Source organism: Palaemon carinicauda, chromosome 4 (genome assembly GCF_036898095.1).
Source record: "Palaemon carinicauda isolate YSFRI2023 chromosome 4, ASM3689809v2, whole genome shotgun sequence".
Lineage (NCBI taxonomy): Eukaryota > Metazoa > Arthropoda > Malacostraca > Decapoda > Palaemonidae > Palaemon > Palaemon carinicauda.
In genome coordinates this window covers 161,599,890-161,615,176 of record NC_090728.1, presented here as the reverse complement: position 1 = coordinate 161,615,176, position 15,287 = coordinate 161,599,890, and the positions used below count along the sequence as shown (strand labels likewise).

The 15,287-nt window shown below is 34.0% G+C and overlaps 1 protein-coding gene across 1 annotated transcript in view; it reads right to left on the bottom strand.

Moving 5' to 3' along the window:
- The window catches only part of Pkg21D (Protein kinase, cGMP-dependent at 21D), a 148,036-nt gene that overhangs the window by 75,033 nt on the left and 57,716 nt on the right, over window positions 1-15,287 (bottom strand). Inside the window, exon 4 of the mRNA XM_068372593.1 lies at window positions 7,213-7,382. Within this exon, the coding sequence (XP_068228694.1) occupies window positions 7,213-7,382 (170 nt within the window). The remainder of the gene's footprint in view (window positions 1-7,212; window positions 7,383-15,287) is intronic.

Genomic DNA, 15,287 nt, shown 5'->3' with positions numbered 1-15,287 from the left:
ATATATATATATATATATATATATATATGTATATAATATTATATATATATAAAATATATATTTATACATATATATACATATATATATAAACACGTAAATCAAAATATCCACTGCATTGTCATCATTAAACTGATAAATTTTACCTAGTTTATGTTATACCTCCAAGCAAAAGAGAACATTAATATCAAACCTGCAATTCATGACCAAGCCATTTTATCTAATTACCAGCCTGTGACCTTCAAAGAATGGCAAACCTGCATTACCTACATTACTTGCCTTGACAACTAAATAAAAACCAACTCGTGAAATGACTGCTCCATTAGTCACAGTTCAAAACTTTCGCCATTAAAGTGTGCAGATATTTGTAGGAGGTCAAGAGAACAATATTTGCAAAATTGTTTTACGGGTGAACGTATACATCAAGAGAACTTTGGTTTGGGGAAAAAAAATCTGGTTAGGTATATGCACCAGCCACCCATTGAGATGTTACCGCTAGAGAGTTGTGGGGTCCCTTGACTGGCCAGAGAGTACTACATTGGATCCCTATCTCTGGTTATGGCTCACTTTGTCTTTGCCTACACATACACCGAATAGTCTGCCCTATTCTTTACATATTCCCCTCTACCTTACACACCTGACCACACTGGCAATACCAAAATTTTTTTCTTTGCACAAGGGGTTAAGTACTGCCATGTGATTGTTCAGTGGCTACATTCTTCTTAATAATAATAATAATAATAATAATAACAGGTCTATGCATAGGGTTGCGGTGGCCTATAGGAAACGTTCCTGCCTAGCTATTTGCCGGACAGGGGTTCGAGTCCTGCTCAAGCTCGACAGTTTCTTGTAGTGTCTGCAACCTCTCCATCCTTGCAAGCTAAGGATGGAGGAGCCTATGTCTACCAGCTGAGTCATCAGCAGCCATGGCCTGGCTCTACTTTGGGTGGGAGAAGGGGCTAGGGCGCTGATCATGTGTATACATAGTCAATCTCTAAGGCAATGTCATTGTCCCTTGCCTCTGCCATTCGTGACCAACATCCAAATAATAATGAACTAGAAATCGCTATTACAACCGGAAAATAAAAAAGAAATATGAAGTCATGTCCAGAGTAAACTTTCAATAAAAAACACTTAACCTATCCTGGAATTCCTAAATAAAATGTTCATTGAAAATTTATTTTGGAAAGATTTAAATCTATAAAGAAAAATATGGTATAGACATTTTGCTTTACCATTGTATAAAGAAAATTTTCCCAATAAAAGTAGGAACACACACACACACACACAAACACACACACACACACACACACATATATATATATATATATATATATATATATATATATATATATATATATATATATATAAGGAAATATAATCTGACTTTAATTGGAACTAAACATAAACAAATAAGGCAGAAAAAAATTGTTCGTAACATGAGTGTCGTGTAATACTTCCGAGGTTATTTTTTTTTTTTTTTTTTGGCATAGACAGCAAAATACTCATTGACATAATATGCAAAGTTAGTTAAAAGCTTGAAAGTGTGGATTGCCATTACATATATGGTAGTTAAACCACTCTTACAAAATACTTGTTAGTATGAATGGTATAAAAAAAAAGTCCACCTCTTAAAGAAAAAAGAATAAGTTTGGGTATTTAAAGTAATCCAGCCTAAATTTTACATAACACGTTTTTTTCGCTTAGTTTAATGACTTGATTTTCAGAACATAACCATACCAAGAAGTTAGAAAGGAACCAGACTTAATTTCCAACATATTATCTTGCATCTTCTTCGTAACAAGACATTAATTGGATCTAGCTTCATATGTATGGTACTAAAATACTTAAAATGCACGGTACATTGGGCACATATCGCTTCCTCTTTCAATGATTTTATTTCTATATGATTAAGATACAAGAGCATAATTTCCTGTTTAGCATTCAAAAATATTGTGGATTGGGCAGTGTAAATTATTAATATTACTAGCCAAGCTACAACTCTAGTTGGAAAAGGAAGATGCTATAAGCCCAAAGGGCTCCAAAAGGTAAAATAGCCAAGTGAAGAAAGGAAATATGGAAACAGATAGATTAGTGTGCCAGTGTACTCTCAAGCAAGAGAACCTAAGACAGTGGAGGACCATGGTACAGAGGCTATGGCATCTATCCAAGACTAGAGAAAAGTGTTTTGTTTTTTGAGCGTCCTTCTGGAAGAGCTGCTTATTATAGCAACCATATTTTCCTAATAAAGGGTGAAAAAAAATATAGAATTGTATCATGATAAAGTTACTCAGTTGCTTTCATCCTGCCTTTGAGTCACAATCTTCTCTCGGCTCGTCACACTGGTGTATCAGTGCGAGGGGAGAGCGAAGATACAAGCATAATATATACACAAAATGAAATGTTACTATGTACGATCGCGTGACACACGGTTGGTACAATATAAAACCATAGCAATATTGCAAAATTTAAAAAAAATCTATATTTATATTTTGTTACTTCAACAAAACGAATAAAATCACCAAAAACATCCGTGATTCCTCTAAACATGTCAAAAATAGGCTAAACTATCAGGCCTGATATTTTTTCCCTTTATAATAACGCTAATGGTAACAAGAAGAATCTAATTTGTTTTTCTCAAAATCCATAAACTGTAAAGAAAAGGAATCTTGCAAGACAGGGACTTCGCATCTCCATCTTGAATCCTGAAAGGACTGATCATCTCGTAACTTGGTATCTTGTTTTCCATCTCCATCTCTAACAGAATAAGCAAGAGTCGATGCCGTTGACATTTCCAGGGCTTCTTCTGAAAGCGTCTGGCAGAGTCTTGCTGGCCAAACAACTTACGTAAGGCTTTATCCGTCTCTGGAAAACTTCATTGTTATTCTCTCTCTCTCTCTCTCTCTCTCTCTCTCTCTCTCTCTCTCTCTCTCTCTCTCTCTCTCTCTCTCTCTCTCTCTCTCTCTCCTTTTAACCACTAACATATTTTATGACATCATTTATTAATTTTAGCTTCATTTTGGCGCTATAACAATATGGATTTGGATATCTTAAGGTTTGGGCTTGTACATTTAATACTGCTAAACTGCCACGCCCAATTTCTTTTTTAGATTTCGACGACCATTACGTCTTCCCAGATTCTTTTATATTTTTCTTACTTCTAAAATAAATTAATACCTAAAAGTCTTCAAAATTTGGATGCAATATTTACATGTGTTAGAATTGCACCCCCCCCCAAAAAAAAAAAAAAATCACGAGAACTGGGAATGTTAATCACATGGAAGTTTTTCCATTATACCTAAACTAAACCAAAGCCAGGCATTTCTAAAGATTTTCTGATTCAACTACCTCCACTTAGGTTTAAAGGCCACTCATGTATGGCAAGGGACAGTGATTTTGTCCTATCAAGCAGGACAATGCCCTAGAGACTGACCCTATATTCGTATGATCAGCGCCCAAAACCACTCTCCACTCAAGCTAAGACCAAATGTGATTTTATGGAATTGTTAAGTGTGTAGTTCTAAAATTTTATTTACATTTCTTGAACTATACACACTTAACATATGTCCATAAATTGCATTTCGCGAATATTTCAATCGCATGTTACTATAGTCCATTTCTTTTAGCGAGGCAGATTTGCACCGACTCGCAGCGGTGCCCTTTTAGCTCGGAAAAGTTTCCTGAACGCTGATTGGTTAGAATTATCTTGTCCAACCAATCAGCGTTCAGGAAACTTTTCCGAGCTAAAACGGCACCGCTGCGAGTCGGTGCAAATCTGCCTCGCTAAAAGAAATTGACTAAAGTTACGTCACTAACTTTCTTCCCCTTATTCACCACTTTTCTGGAACAACTAATATGTCTGTTCAAGTTTCGAATTGTAAAAAATAAATGTATCAAATTTCAAATTGTCAAAAAAATATATAAAATTTTAAATTGTAAAAAAAAATGTATCAAATTTCCAATCTTAAAAAAGAAATGTATGGTAACAAACAAAATATTTTATGACTTCTGCAAGTGTAACTGCTAATTATATCAGGTAATTTAACGCTCGCCTCTTTTTCCTGGTGTTAAACTCACCCCTTACCCCCTCATAATGAGATTCGAACATCTTATACCCATACACTTCAAATGTTCAAGACTCTTCACTTGGCGTCATCAATTCAACAACTCTTAAAGCTTATGGCACCCATCCATGAACCTCTTCTCTCTTGTTACTTTTACTCCTAAATATTCGTAATGTGGAAACTTTCGTACAATGAAACCGCCAACATATCACAAAACTTCTATGTCATCTTCCAATGATCGTTCACCCACTTCGAGGTCTATGACGTCATCACTTAAATCATTCATATGAAATTTTGATATAAAAATATAATGACAAGACCTTCTGCTTCTATATAAAATTCCAATGATTGTTCTTCGAATTCATGATCTATGACGTCACCACTTGGATCATTCATCTCAAATTCTGATAGGAAAAATTAAATGATAAGACCTTCCACTTCTATAGAATCTTCCAATGATCGTTCTTCGAATTCATGATTTATGACGTCACCACTTGGATCATTCATATCAAATTCTGATAGGAAAAATTAAATGATAAGACCTTCCACTTCTATAGAATCTTCCAATGATTGTTCTTCGAATTCGTGGTCTAAACTTTCCCATTAAATTCTGGTAAGCAATCAAATGGCTAATAAGCCAAGCTCTTTCTGGATGAAATTTCCCAAGTCTTCGAAGGATGTGTCCTATTTATCAGGGATGTGAGGGAAATGAGAAGGTTGTTTTGGACAGCAGTTATATACCTACAATATTGATGTTTTTCGGAAAGTTTAAATGCTGGCCTAAGATCGAGTTTGCTCCTCTTTATTAGATTTTGACCCATACCATTGGGAGCCTATGCACCATCCGGCAGTATCAATCCATGGTCAAGAATGTTACTTCTCATAAGATATACTTGGTGTGGAGCGTTTTCAAACTCATGTATTTGACCGGTATCCCTCTTAGGTTGGGTCCTGCATATTAGAGAATAAAGTATTCATTTGAGAGAGGAGGGAAACCATGTCTGATCGACATGGGAATATAGAAGACGGAAAATATGACGATGAAATATTTGCATTGAGAGATGACAAAGGCAGTCAGGAGAGAGTCAGGAGCTGAAGTCTAAGGGAGCTGGCAACCAGACTTCACTGCTAAACCCGAACCTCCTTCGGGTTTTAAAGGTTTACAGGGTTTCAAGGCAGCTCATGAAGGTAAGAGGCACGGGATAGTGCCAATGCCCTAGAGACTGAACAATACTAAGACCAGGGAGGGCCAGGCAATGGCTACTGATGACTCAGCAAGTAGACCTATTAGCCCAAACAACCAATCATCAGCTAAGAAGGATGTTAAGGTTGCAGACACTACAAGAAACTATCGAGCTTGAGGGGGACTCTAACCTCAATCCAGCAGACCATCAGGTAAAAGCATTTCCAAAAAAACCAGCACAACCACGGTCCTGGAAAAAACCATTTTCTTGTAGAAGCTCCTAAGTGGACACTAGAGGGAGTAATGTTTCGACGTCACGATCTGGACCCTGAACAGAAGAGGAATGTCAAGTTTCAGTTCCAGTATCATCAGAATAAATACTCATCAGAATGTCAGCCAAGCCCAAACCACATTATAGTGCCCAAAACACTGTAGTGTCCTCCCCAGTAAACAGCTTAAATTCAAGGTTCCCGGCTGGGATCGATCTGCTGCCAGGAGGCTAGAACTTGCATGAATCAATCCATTGTTCTATTTCGCTCATAATATTGCCTTTTTAGATTAAAATCATGAATGCAAGAGTCTGGAATTCCTTGATGCCTTTTCAACTTAGGAGTCATTTGACATGGCAAATATTATCATTACGAATCCAATTAATTTGTTTTCTATTCCCGTAAAATCTAAGATGTGTTTGCAGAAAAAGTTATCTACATAAATAATGGAATTCTATTTGTTTCACTATTTGAACAAGTTATACAAATAAAATTATGAAACTGCTTTGTAATACACAACATTTTGTGTGTGGATACATACATACATACATACATACATACATACATACATATATATATATATATATAATATATATATATATATATATATATATGTGTGTATATATATATATATATATATATGTGTGTATATATATATATATGTATGTATTTATTATGTATATATATATATATATATATATATATATATATATATATATATATATATATGTATATATATATATATGTTTTACACAAACAGTTAATGAAATTGATTTTATAATAATATTCCCTTTCAAAACTTAAAAACTTCTTTCATTAACTGTGGTATTAAGTAAGATCTCGTGTAATTTATCTTAAATGCCATTCTCTAATTGTTGCCATATTATCGAGCACAAAAAATATTAGTGTTTTATCTTTTTTCGTTTCAGTAAAAAAAAAAAAAAAAAAAACTGAATCTGTTGGCGAGCATAAACATGAGGTCATAAAAGCGGCACGTTTACTTGACCCGCATACATATACCAATTATTATGTTTACTTGAGAGAGAGAGAGAGAGAGAGAGAGAGAGAGAGAGAGAGAGAGAGAGAGAGAGAGAGAGAGAGAGAGAGAGAGAGAGAGTTGAATTTTGTTCTTTGAATAAACCTATACGTAAGCGAAAGACAATTAATATATATATATATATATATATATATATATATATATATATATATATACACACATATATATATATACATCTATATATATATATATATATATATATATATATATATTATATATATATATATATATATATATATATATATATATATATATATATATATATCTATATATATATCTATATATATATATATATATATATATATATATATATATATATATATTTATATATATATATATATATATATATATATATATATATACAAAAAGGCCCATAAAAGAAACACAGGAAACAAATAAATCACTATATTTCGGTCAATATAGTGATTTATTTATTTCCTGTGTTTCTTTTATGGGCCTTTTTGAAAAAAAAACATGTTAAACTGTTCAAGAGAGAGAGAGAGCGGAATAATTTAATCTTCTCAAAAAAAGAAAAAAACTATAGGCAAGCGAATGCCACATGCATTTTAAAAAACATGAGAAATTCAACCACCCAAAAAAAACAAGTGATATAAAATCACAAAAACAAAAGTGAACACTCACCACTTCAAGGGCGTCTGCTATCTTGGAGAGGTAGTCCTTGTTCAGATTATGCAGGAGGGGGACGGAAGAAAGGAAGTTGATGTTGTCTTCCAGACGTTTGAGGCCAGTTCTCATCATCACCTGCTGGAAAACTCTACGGTCCAACACCCACACTTTCGAGTTTGTCACGGCTGTAAGGAGGAATTTTGAAATCTTGTTTTAAATCTCAACCGTCTTGCATTTACCGAACATGTGGCAAAAACACTATGATAAGGAAGTTTTTTTATATGAAAGGATACAATTTAATTGAAAACATGAATATATGTATATATGTTATATAAAAAGATAGATATAAAAATACACAAAACGCACATATACCCATACGCATACATATATATATATATATATATATATATATATATATATATATATATATATATATATATATATATATATATATACATACATGTAGGTAGTAGGTTGGCCAGGGCACCAGCCACCCATTGATGTACTACCGCTAGAGAGTTATGAGGGTCCTTTGACTGGCCAGACAGTACTACATTGGATCCTTCTCTCTGGTTACGGTTCACTTTCCCCTTGCCTACACATACACCGAAGATCTGGCCTATTCTTTACAGATTCTCCTCTGTCCTTATACATCTGACATCACTTGAGATTACCAAACAATTCTTCACCCGAGGGGTTAACTACTGAACTATAATTGTTCAGTGGCCACTTTCCCCTTTGTGAGGGTAGAAGAGACTCTTTAGCTATGGTAAGCAGCTATTCTAGGAGAAGGACACTCAAAAATGAAACCATTGTTCTCTAGTCTTGGGTAGTGCCATAGCCTCTGTACCATGGTTTTTCACTGTCTTGGGTTAGAGTTCTCTTGCTTGAGGGTACACTCGGGCACACTATCCTGTCTTATTTATCTTCCTCTTGCTTTGTTAAAGTTTTTATAGGTTATTTTACTTTTCCTAGTCTCCTTTCCTCACTGGGCTATTTTCCCTGTTGGAGCCCCTGGGCTTATAGCATCATGGTTTTCCAAATAGGGTTGTAGCTTAGCAAGTAATAATAATAATAATAATAATAATAATAATAATATATATATGTATATATACATAAATATATATATATATATATTGTATATATACATATATAAATATATATATATATATATATATATATATATATATATATATATATATATATATATACACATGTATATATAGATATTTATATATACATATATATATATATATATATATATATATATACACACACATATATATATATATATATATATATATATATATGCATATATAAACATATATTATTTTGGAATCAAAATTGCATTAGTTTATTTACAAATTCGGTCCTTGTATTACGTGCATATTAACGCAAATAAAAAAAAAAAAAAAAAAAAAGGGAACAAATAGAATATGTGAATTTTTTAATCTTCTAACATATCGATATCATATCATATTCATAAAAAAGGAGGTTTATGGTTAACATCAAGATACAAAATCTTCCTTCGCCCTTTTGAGTTCTCTCCTCTTGAAGAAGGCCTCCCTTCTTCTCTTCTGAGGAAGGCCTCCCTCTTCCCTTCTGAAGAAGGCCTCTGTATATTGTCCTGATAAGAGATTTATGACTCTCTCTTCTCTGGAGCCGTGCAACGTTCCATCTTCATAAAAAAAATGAGGTTAACAGCCCTCTGACAAGAGATATGGAAGCGAGGCCTTAAGAGGATAGCTATTCTCCCTGACAGCACAACACTACCGGGAACAAACACAGTTATACTGCGTAAAAAGTATAGATAAACATTCAGTTTAATGACATGTTTTACGAATGCAAATCGGAAGCATATGATTTGACTTTGGTCTTACTAAATTCGAGAGAAAACTAGGGAGGAAAATATCTTTTATCTTAAAAAATAGCACGATAATTTAGTTGGAAAATGAATTAAATACTTGCAAAATTATTCTTCAAGCGTTAAATATCTCTTATATATGCTAAGGAGAAAGTTTCTGGCTTTATATATATATATATATATATATATATATATATATATATATATATATATATATATATATATATATATATATACTGTATGTATCTTTCCGGGCAGGCTCAGCTCTCCCCGTTCCTCGGGTAAGAGGGAAAGGGAGTAATCATACCCTGCTGAAAGGGGGAGGTCCGTGTGTGTATGCATATCCACCTAAATATTTAGCCATCAATTTTGACGGATCGCGTACACTAGTATGTCATAATCATAAGAAATTCGAAATTTGATTTTTTTTATTAATTATTACTTTTTTTTTTCTTTTTTAAAGGAGAACAACACACATTTCTGTGACGGAAATATTCCAGATCTTTCAAGGACTATGAAGCAAATCATAAAAGGAGAACAAACGCACGAACAAGACAGCTCGAAAAAAAAAAAAAAACGTTCATAAGCCTTTATCTAATCATAACACCAAGTCAAGACCTATTTCTTCGGGTACAATATGAGATGGTTATATTGCAATTCTTGGAAAACTTTCCAAGATTTTCTGATGTCATTCTTGGCGGTAAAAAAAAAAAGCCGAAAGCAGGTTACTATTGCGTTTTATGAAAAAGAAAAATAAGCTTAAGAAAATAAAAGAAAAATATTTTGAAAACAAATGAATATCGAACTTATTTGATTTAAAATGCTAACATCCAAAATATACAAACTTGAACGGACTGAAATACAATAAAACACAAGTGATAAGTAATGTTATTAAACTCTTTAACTTTGTAAATGAGATTTATTTCCTAAATGTTCAACTTTAATAAAATTCAAATCACAAACCAAACATTTTATTTGACTCTTCAACTCGAATTGAGCTGAAACAGGTTTAACTAGAGGGGCACTCAGTCGAGGGTAGACCTCCGCCGAGGCAGCTTATTTCTTGACCTTATGCTCAACCTTGACTTTAACATGTATTAATTGGCGCAGATTTTCATAAACTCAAATATAGTTTGAAATCTCTGTGACAACGCAACTTATGGCTGATTACGTGAATTGGACATTTTGTTTGACTGTAACCTTGACCTTCCAAAATGTAATAATTTTCTGCTTTTTACATAACAGTTAATCCCCACAAGTTTCATTACTCTACGATTAAAATTGTTTCCAGGAAGCTGTTCATAATCAAACACACAAACAGGGGCGAAAAAATAACCCCCTTCCAACTTCGTTGGCGGAGGTGAAAAATGCTATCTTAGAATTCGTTTTTTCAGTTACATCAGAGTTTGGAATAGTCTCCCGTTCTTTCAAAATCTTCAAATATATTGAGAAGAGCAATTTAATTACTCAGCAGAAAATCCAACTGTGTTTAGCACATCTTCGTTACATTTCTTTAATAACTTAAAATTTGTTTCTGGCCACCTAAAAGTGACCTTCGACTCTTTTGGACACCAAAATTTTGGAAAATTCTCAATTCTAAAAACTCAGGTGTCTCAAAATGTATATAGAAATGTGTATCAAATCACAGTTTTCTTCTCTGCTAGTAGAGTATAGTATAGGGGACCATACCCTTGACATCTTAATGTGCTACAATCACTACGCGCTGCAAGTGCGCAAGAGCCTGTGACTGGCCGTAAGGGCCACAGAATCTGAAACAACAAACTCTATAATCAGCCTAACTTAATCTAGTCTCTAAATTAACCAGTCACTTAAAGTTTGTCACTCTTAATACCTCTAATGATTTCAGAGGGATAAGAGGTCAAGATTTACCAAACACTCCACGATCTTATGAACTATAAAACGAAAAAACAAATGGCTCCTTAAAGCACAACTACCCACAGTGTAGAAACTAATATTGGTTCTAAAACCAAAAAGATTTCTGGACCCTTTTTTATGAGAAGGATTCGTGAAAGTATCTTTATTTTACAAACTTAAATCTGGTTAGGGACAGTCTTTCTTATCCTTAAATCATTAACTCAAGGGTTGAAGCCATAACTTCAACAACCTTGACTGATTTGTTTTGGCAACGAGATTCTTTTGGCATTCCCCAATACGGGATAGGATTTACAAATCTATTCCCTTATTTATAGTCTTATAATAATTATGATTATTTAATTTATCAACTTCCAATCTATTTCCTTTTCAACAACAGTTTAATTAGTAATACGATTGTTTAATGCATAAATTTTATCTAGAATGGAGTCTCTGAACAAGAGGAAGCCAATTCTGTAATACATTGAAACTTTACTGAAAAAAAAAGGTTGAGAAAAAATAGGGAGGGAGGGGGGGAGGGGGTGAATGCATGATTCATATAAGTTTGGAAATTTGAATGGGTGTTTTATAAAAGTTGACTTCCATTAATTGCGCGAATCCTTACTCAAAATTCTAGGGGGGAAAATCCATGATGAATATGTGACGTTTTCATTACGAAAATATATTTAACAAGTAGAAATAGCAATAAGAAATTTCAGACATCCGCCAAGAAGATTGCCAACATTTTACTCAAGTCTATGGACCAAGCTGCCCAGTGCAGATTGATGACGGTGGGAGATTATTATCAGATCACTCACAGTTAACCAAACCAACGAGTATAGTTATGGGTGACACTGACTAGTACAACTTTGCTGATCATGGCGATACGCAAAAAAACTTATTATCTGATCGCTCACAGAAAACCAAACCTCTAGTATAGGTGATTATAGCGACATGCAAATCCTTTCACCACTTTTAGGTCGGGAGCGCACTAGCGACTCTGTGGCGCCACAAAGCCACAGCATCGTGTGGCGGGAATGTGGTCTCCCATAGGTTTCCATTGTTTTCAAAGCCACGCCACGCCTGTGGCGGGGATGAGCGACAGAGAGCCACAGTCGCTAGTTTGCGCGGCAAAACTTGAAAACAATGGAAAGCTATGGGAGACCACTTCCCCGCCACACGATGCTGTGGCGTTGTGGCGCCACAGAGTCGCTAGTGTGCTCCCGGCCTAATAAGTTTCTGTGGTCACCATACATACTTGAAATTTTAGTACACACACACACACACACACACAAAAACTTCGAATTAAGCTCCATATAAGTAAAAGTCCGCCCCAAAAACTTCTCTTCCTCCTGTCGAAAAAATTTAAGACTCGGTCTAGAGTAGGCTATGAAAAAAAAAATCGAAAACAAATATGCCATCCCTCTCTCCCACTTGAGATGAAAGCTACCCAGTAAACTTGATATTCTAGACCTCGTGGATGTATAAAGAACGAGTGGAGAGACGGAGGGTTGGGGGGGGGGGGGCTGTCCTCTAGAGTGTAGTTGATGGAAAAAGGTATCTCGTGAGATAAATTTTAAATTCTTAGTATTAGCCTCCACCAACATTAATAAAATCTTCAACGTTAACCACTAGAATTTAATCTATCTGTTTATATTTTTTTTCTGTTAAACAATTGCTCTGTTGTTACAGAAAAGTATTTAAAAGCTTTCATTCTATTTTATGTTTGGTTTATTTATAAAAAAAAAAAAATCAATTTACTAGTAAAAAAAATAACCTCTTTTTAGGTTATACATTGATGGGAAACCAAAGACTAATAAATCTATAACTATAAATCGTACTAATAATAAATTTTTTTGCCTAATTTTGAACATTTCTACATCACCTACACGGTTAAAAGACCATAATTTTCATCGGAAATTCTCCGCAAAAATATACTGTTCTCAGACATATTTCAGTAAAATACAGGCGACCGTAATTTGTAACATACTTTGTTATTATCTTTTACGGGTTGGTGACCGTAATATATCCGTTTTTAAAAAGGCAAATGCCTGGCAACATTTATTCCAGGATTTTTACTGTTTTATTTTTACGGAAAATTTTTAAGAGTGCATACAAAAACACTAATAAATCTATAATAAATACAAAACGCATTAATAATCAAAATTCTGTGTCCTGGTTACTTTCCTCTTGGTAAAGGTAGAAGACACTCTTTAGCTATGGTCAGCAGCTCTTCTAGGAGAAGGACACTCCAAAATCAAACCATTGCTCTCTAGTCTTGGGTAGTGCCATAGCCTCTGTACTATGGTCTTCCACTATCTTTTGTTAGAGTTCTCTTGCTTGAGGGTACACTCGGGCACACTATACTATCTCATTTCTCTTCCACTTGTTTAGTTAAAGTTTTTTATAGTTTATACAGGAAATATTTATCTTAATGTTGTTACTGTTCTTAAAATATTCAATTTTCCTTGTTTCCTTTCCTCGCTGGGCTATTTTCCCTGTTGGAGGCCCTGAGCTTATAGCATCCTGCTTTTACAACTAGAGTCGTAGGTTGGCAAGTAACAATAACAACAATAATTTCTGCCTGGCCTACCAAAACAGAAAATGGAAATATTTTCTTTTATAGTTGGGAAAACCCCGGGAGATTCCCGTGGGGAAACACCAACAGCGTAACAATTCGTTTACAACATTTTCAGACGGGAAATGCATTGAAACCTTTCAGCTGGAATTCTTCTATCCATTTTATATCAATATAAATATTGGAGCAACTAAGGGAAAGAGTAGATCATAGGTGATAAAATAAAATTATCGTTATCAAAGGTTTGAACACTATCACCACAAACAGTTAATAATATCAGAAAAAAATAATAACGAATCAATTATCATCAATGACAAGTAATATCTTTGGAAAAATCCAAGTAATTCTATCAAAAGAAAAACAACAACAACAACAAATACAGCCGTTTCTAGTCCACTGCAGGACAAAGGGCTCAGATATGTCTATAAATATCAGGAGTTTGGCCAGTTTTCATCACAACGCTTGTCAATGAGAACTGGCGACGGGAGATTTTCGTCTGATCGCTCACAGCAAACCGACCTAGTATGGAAGGGCCTGACTAGTACAGCTTAGCTGATCATGACGATACGCAAACCTTTCTTAAGGTATCCCCATTCATCAAGGGAATGCTATTATGATGGTAAACATTATGGAAGCAATGACAGAGAATAATTAAATGAATTAACAAACAAATAAATAAAATATACCCTTGCCTATGTTTCAACATCACTCGAGAATAAACTACTGTAGTTTGTAACAAAGGTGATTTCAAACTAAAATCGTAACCACCTACGCTTTGCAAAATCCATCAATGATGATCATGAAGCAATTCTAAGCATCAACATTATCTTGCGATCGAATTTATATAAAATCATTAATTCGTCTCTATAATAATAATAATAATAATAATAATAATAGTCGTTGTTATTTGTATTACAGTAATACCTTACACAGTAACTGTACTGTTGGTAATATCAAAGCCGATCATTAGACAATTACCTCCCAAACTACCTTAATGCAGTGAAAGGGTTTGCGTACGGCCATGATCAGCAAACAAGTAGGTTGGTTTGCTGTAAGCGATCAGAAAAAATTCTCCCACCATCAACAATTGGTATCTGCGATGCAAACTGGCCAAACCCAGACCATGGATTGACACGTCCGAAGCATTTGTCCCACAGAGGACTAGAAACTGCATATAACCACACACACACACACACACACACATATATATATATATATATATATATATATATATATATATATATATATATATATATATATTCATGCAGTGTTTATACTAAGATCTTGGCATCTCAATGTGTTCATCACCTTCCTCAACTGATAAACATTTATCAATGGCCACGATAATCTGTGATAGACAGAAATGTCGCAATGCAAGGTTTGAAACTTTTCCTTTCTTTCCAAAAGCCCAAGACCAAAATAAATACATAAACTTGTTATTAAATTACCATTAGTTTTCCATACACAGGAAACTTTTACCCTCACAATTGATTTTTCTTATAAAAATAAATCCTATTTTCCCAACTTATCCAAGATGGCAAGACAGAAAAGACAGAGAAACGGAAGCCAATGCTAAATCTTGAAACTGCTTTAGGGAACGGGTGTAAGGGTGATATTTAACAGCCTTCTGCATTAATGGGCCAAACAAGATAGATGATATCAGTACAATTTTCGTACTGTTAATTTAAATAACGTAAATGTTTTATCAAAAAATTTAAGTTTTGTTTTATGATAAATAGCTGATTTCAATTGCGTACAGATCAATAACTTGATATA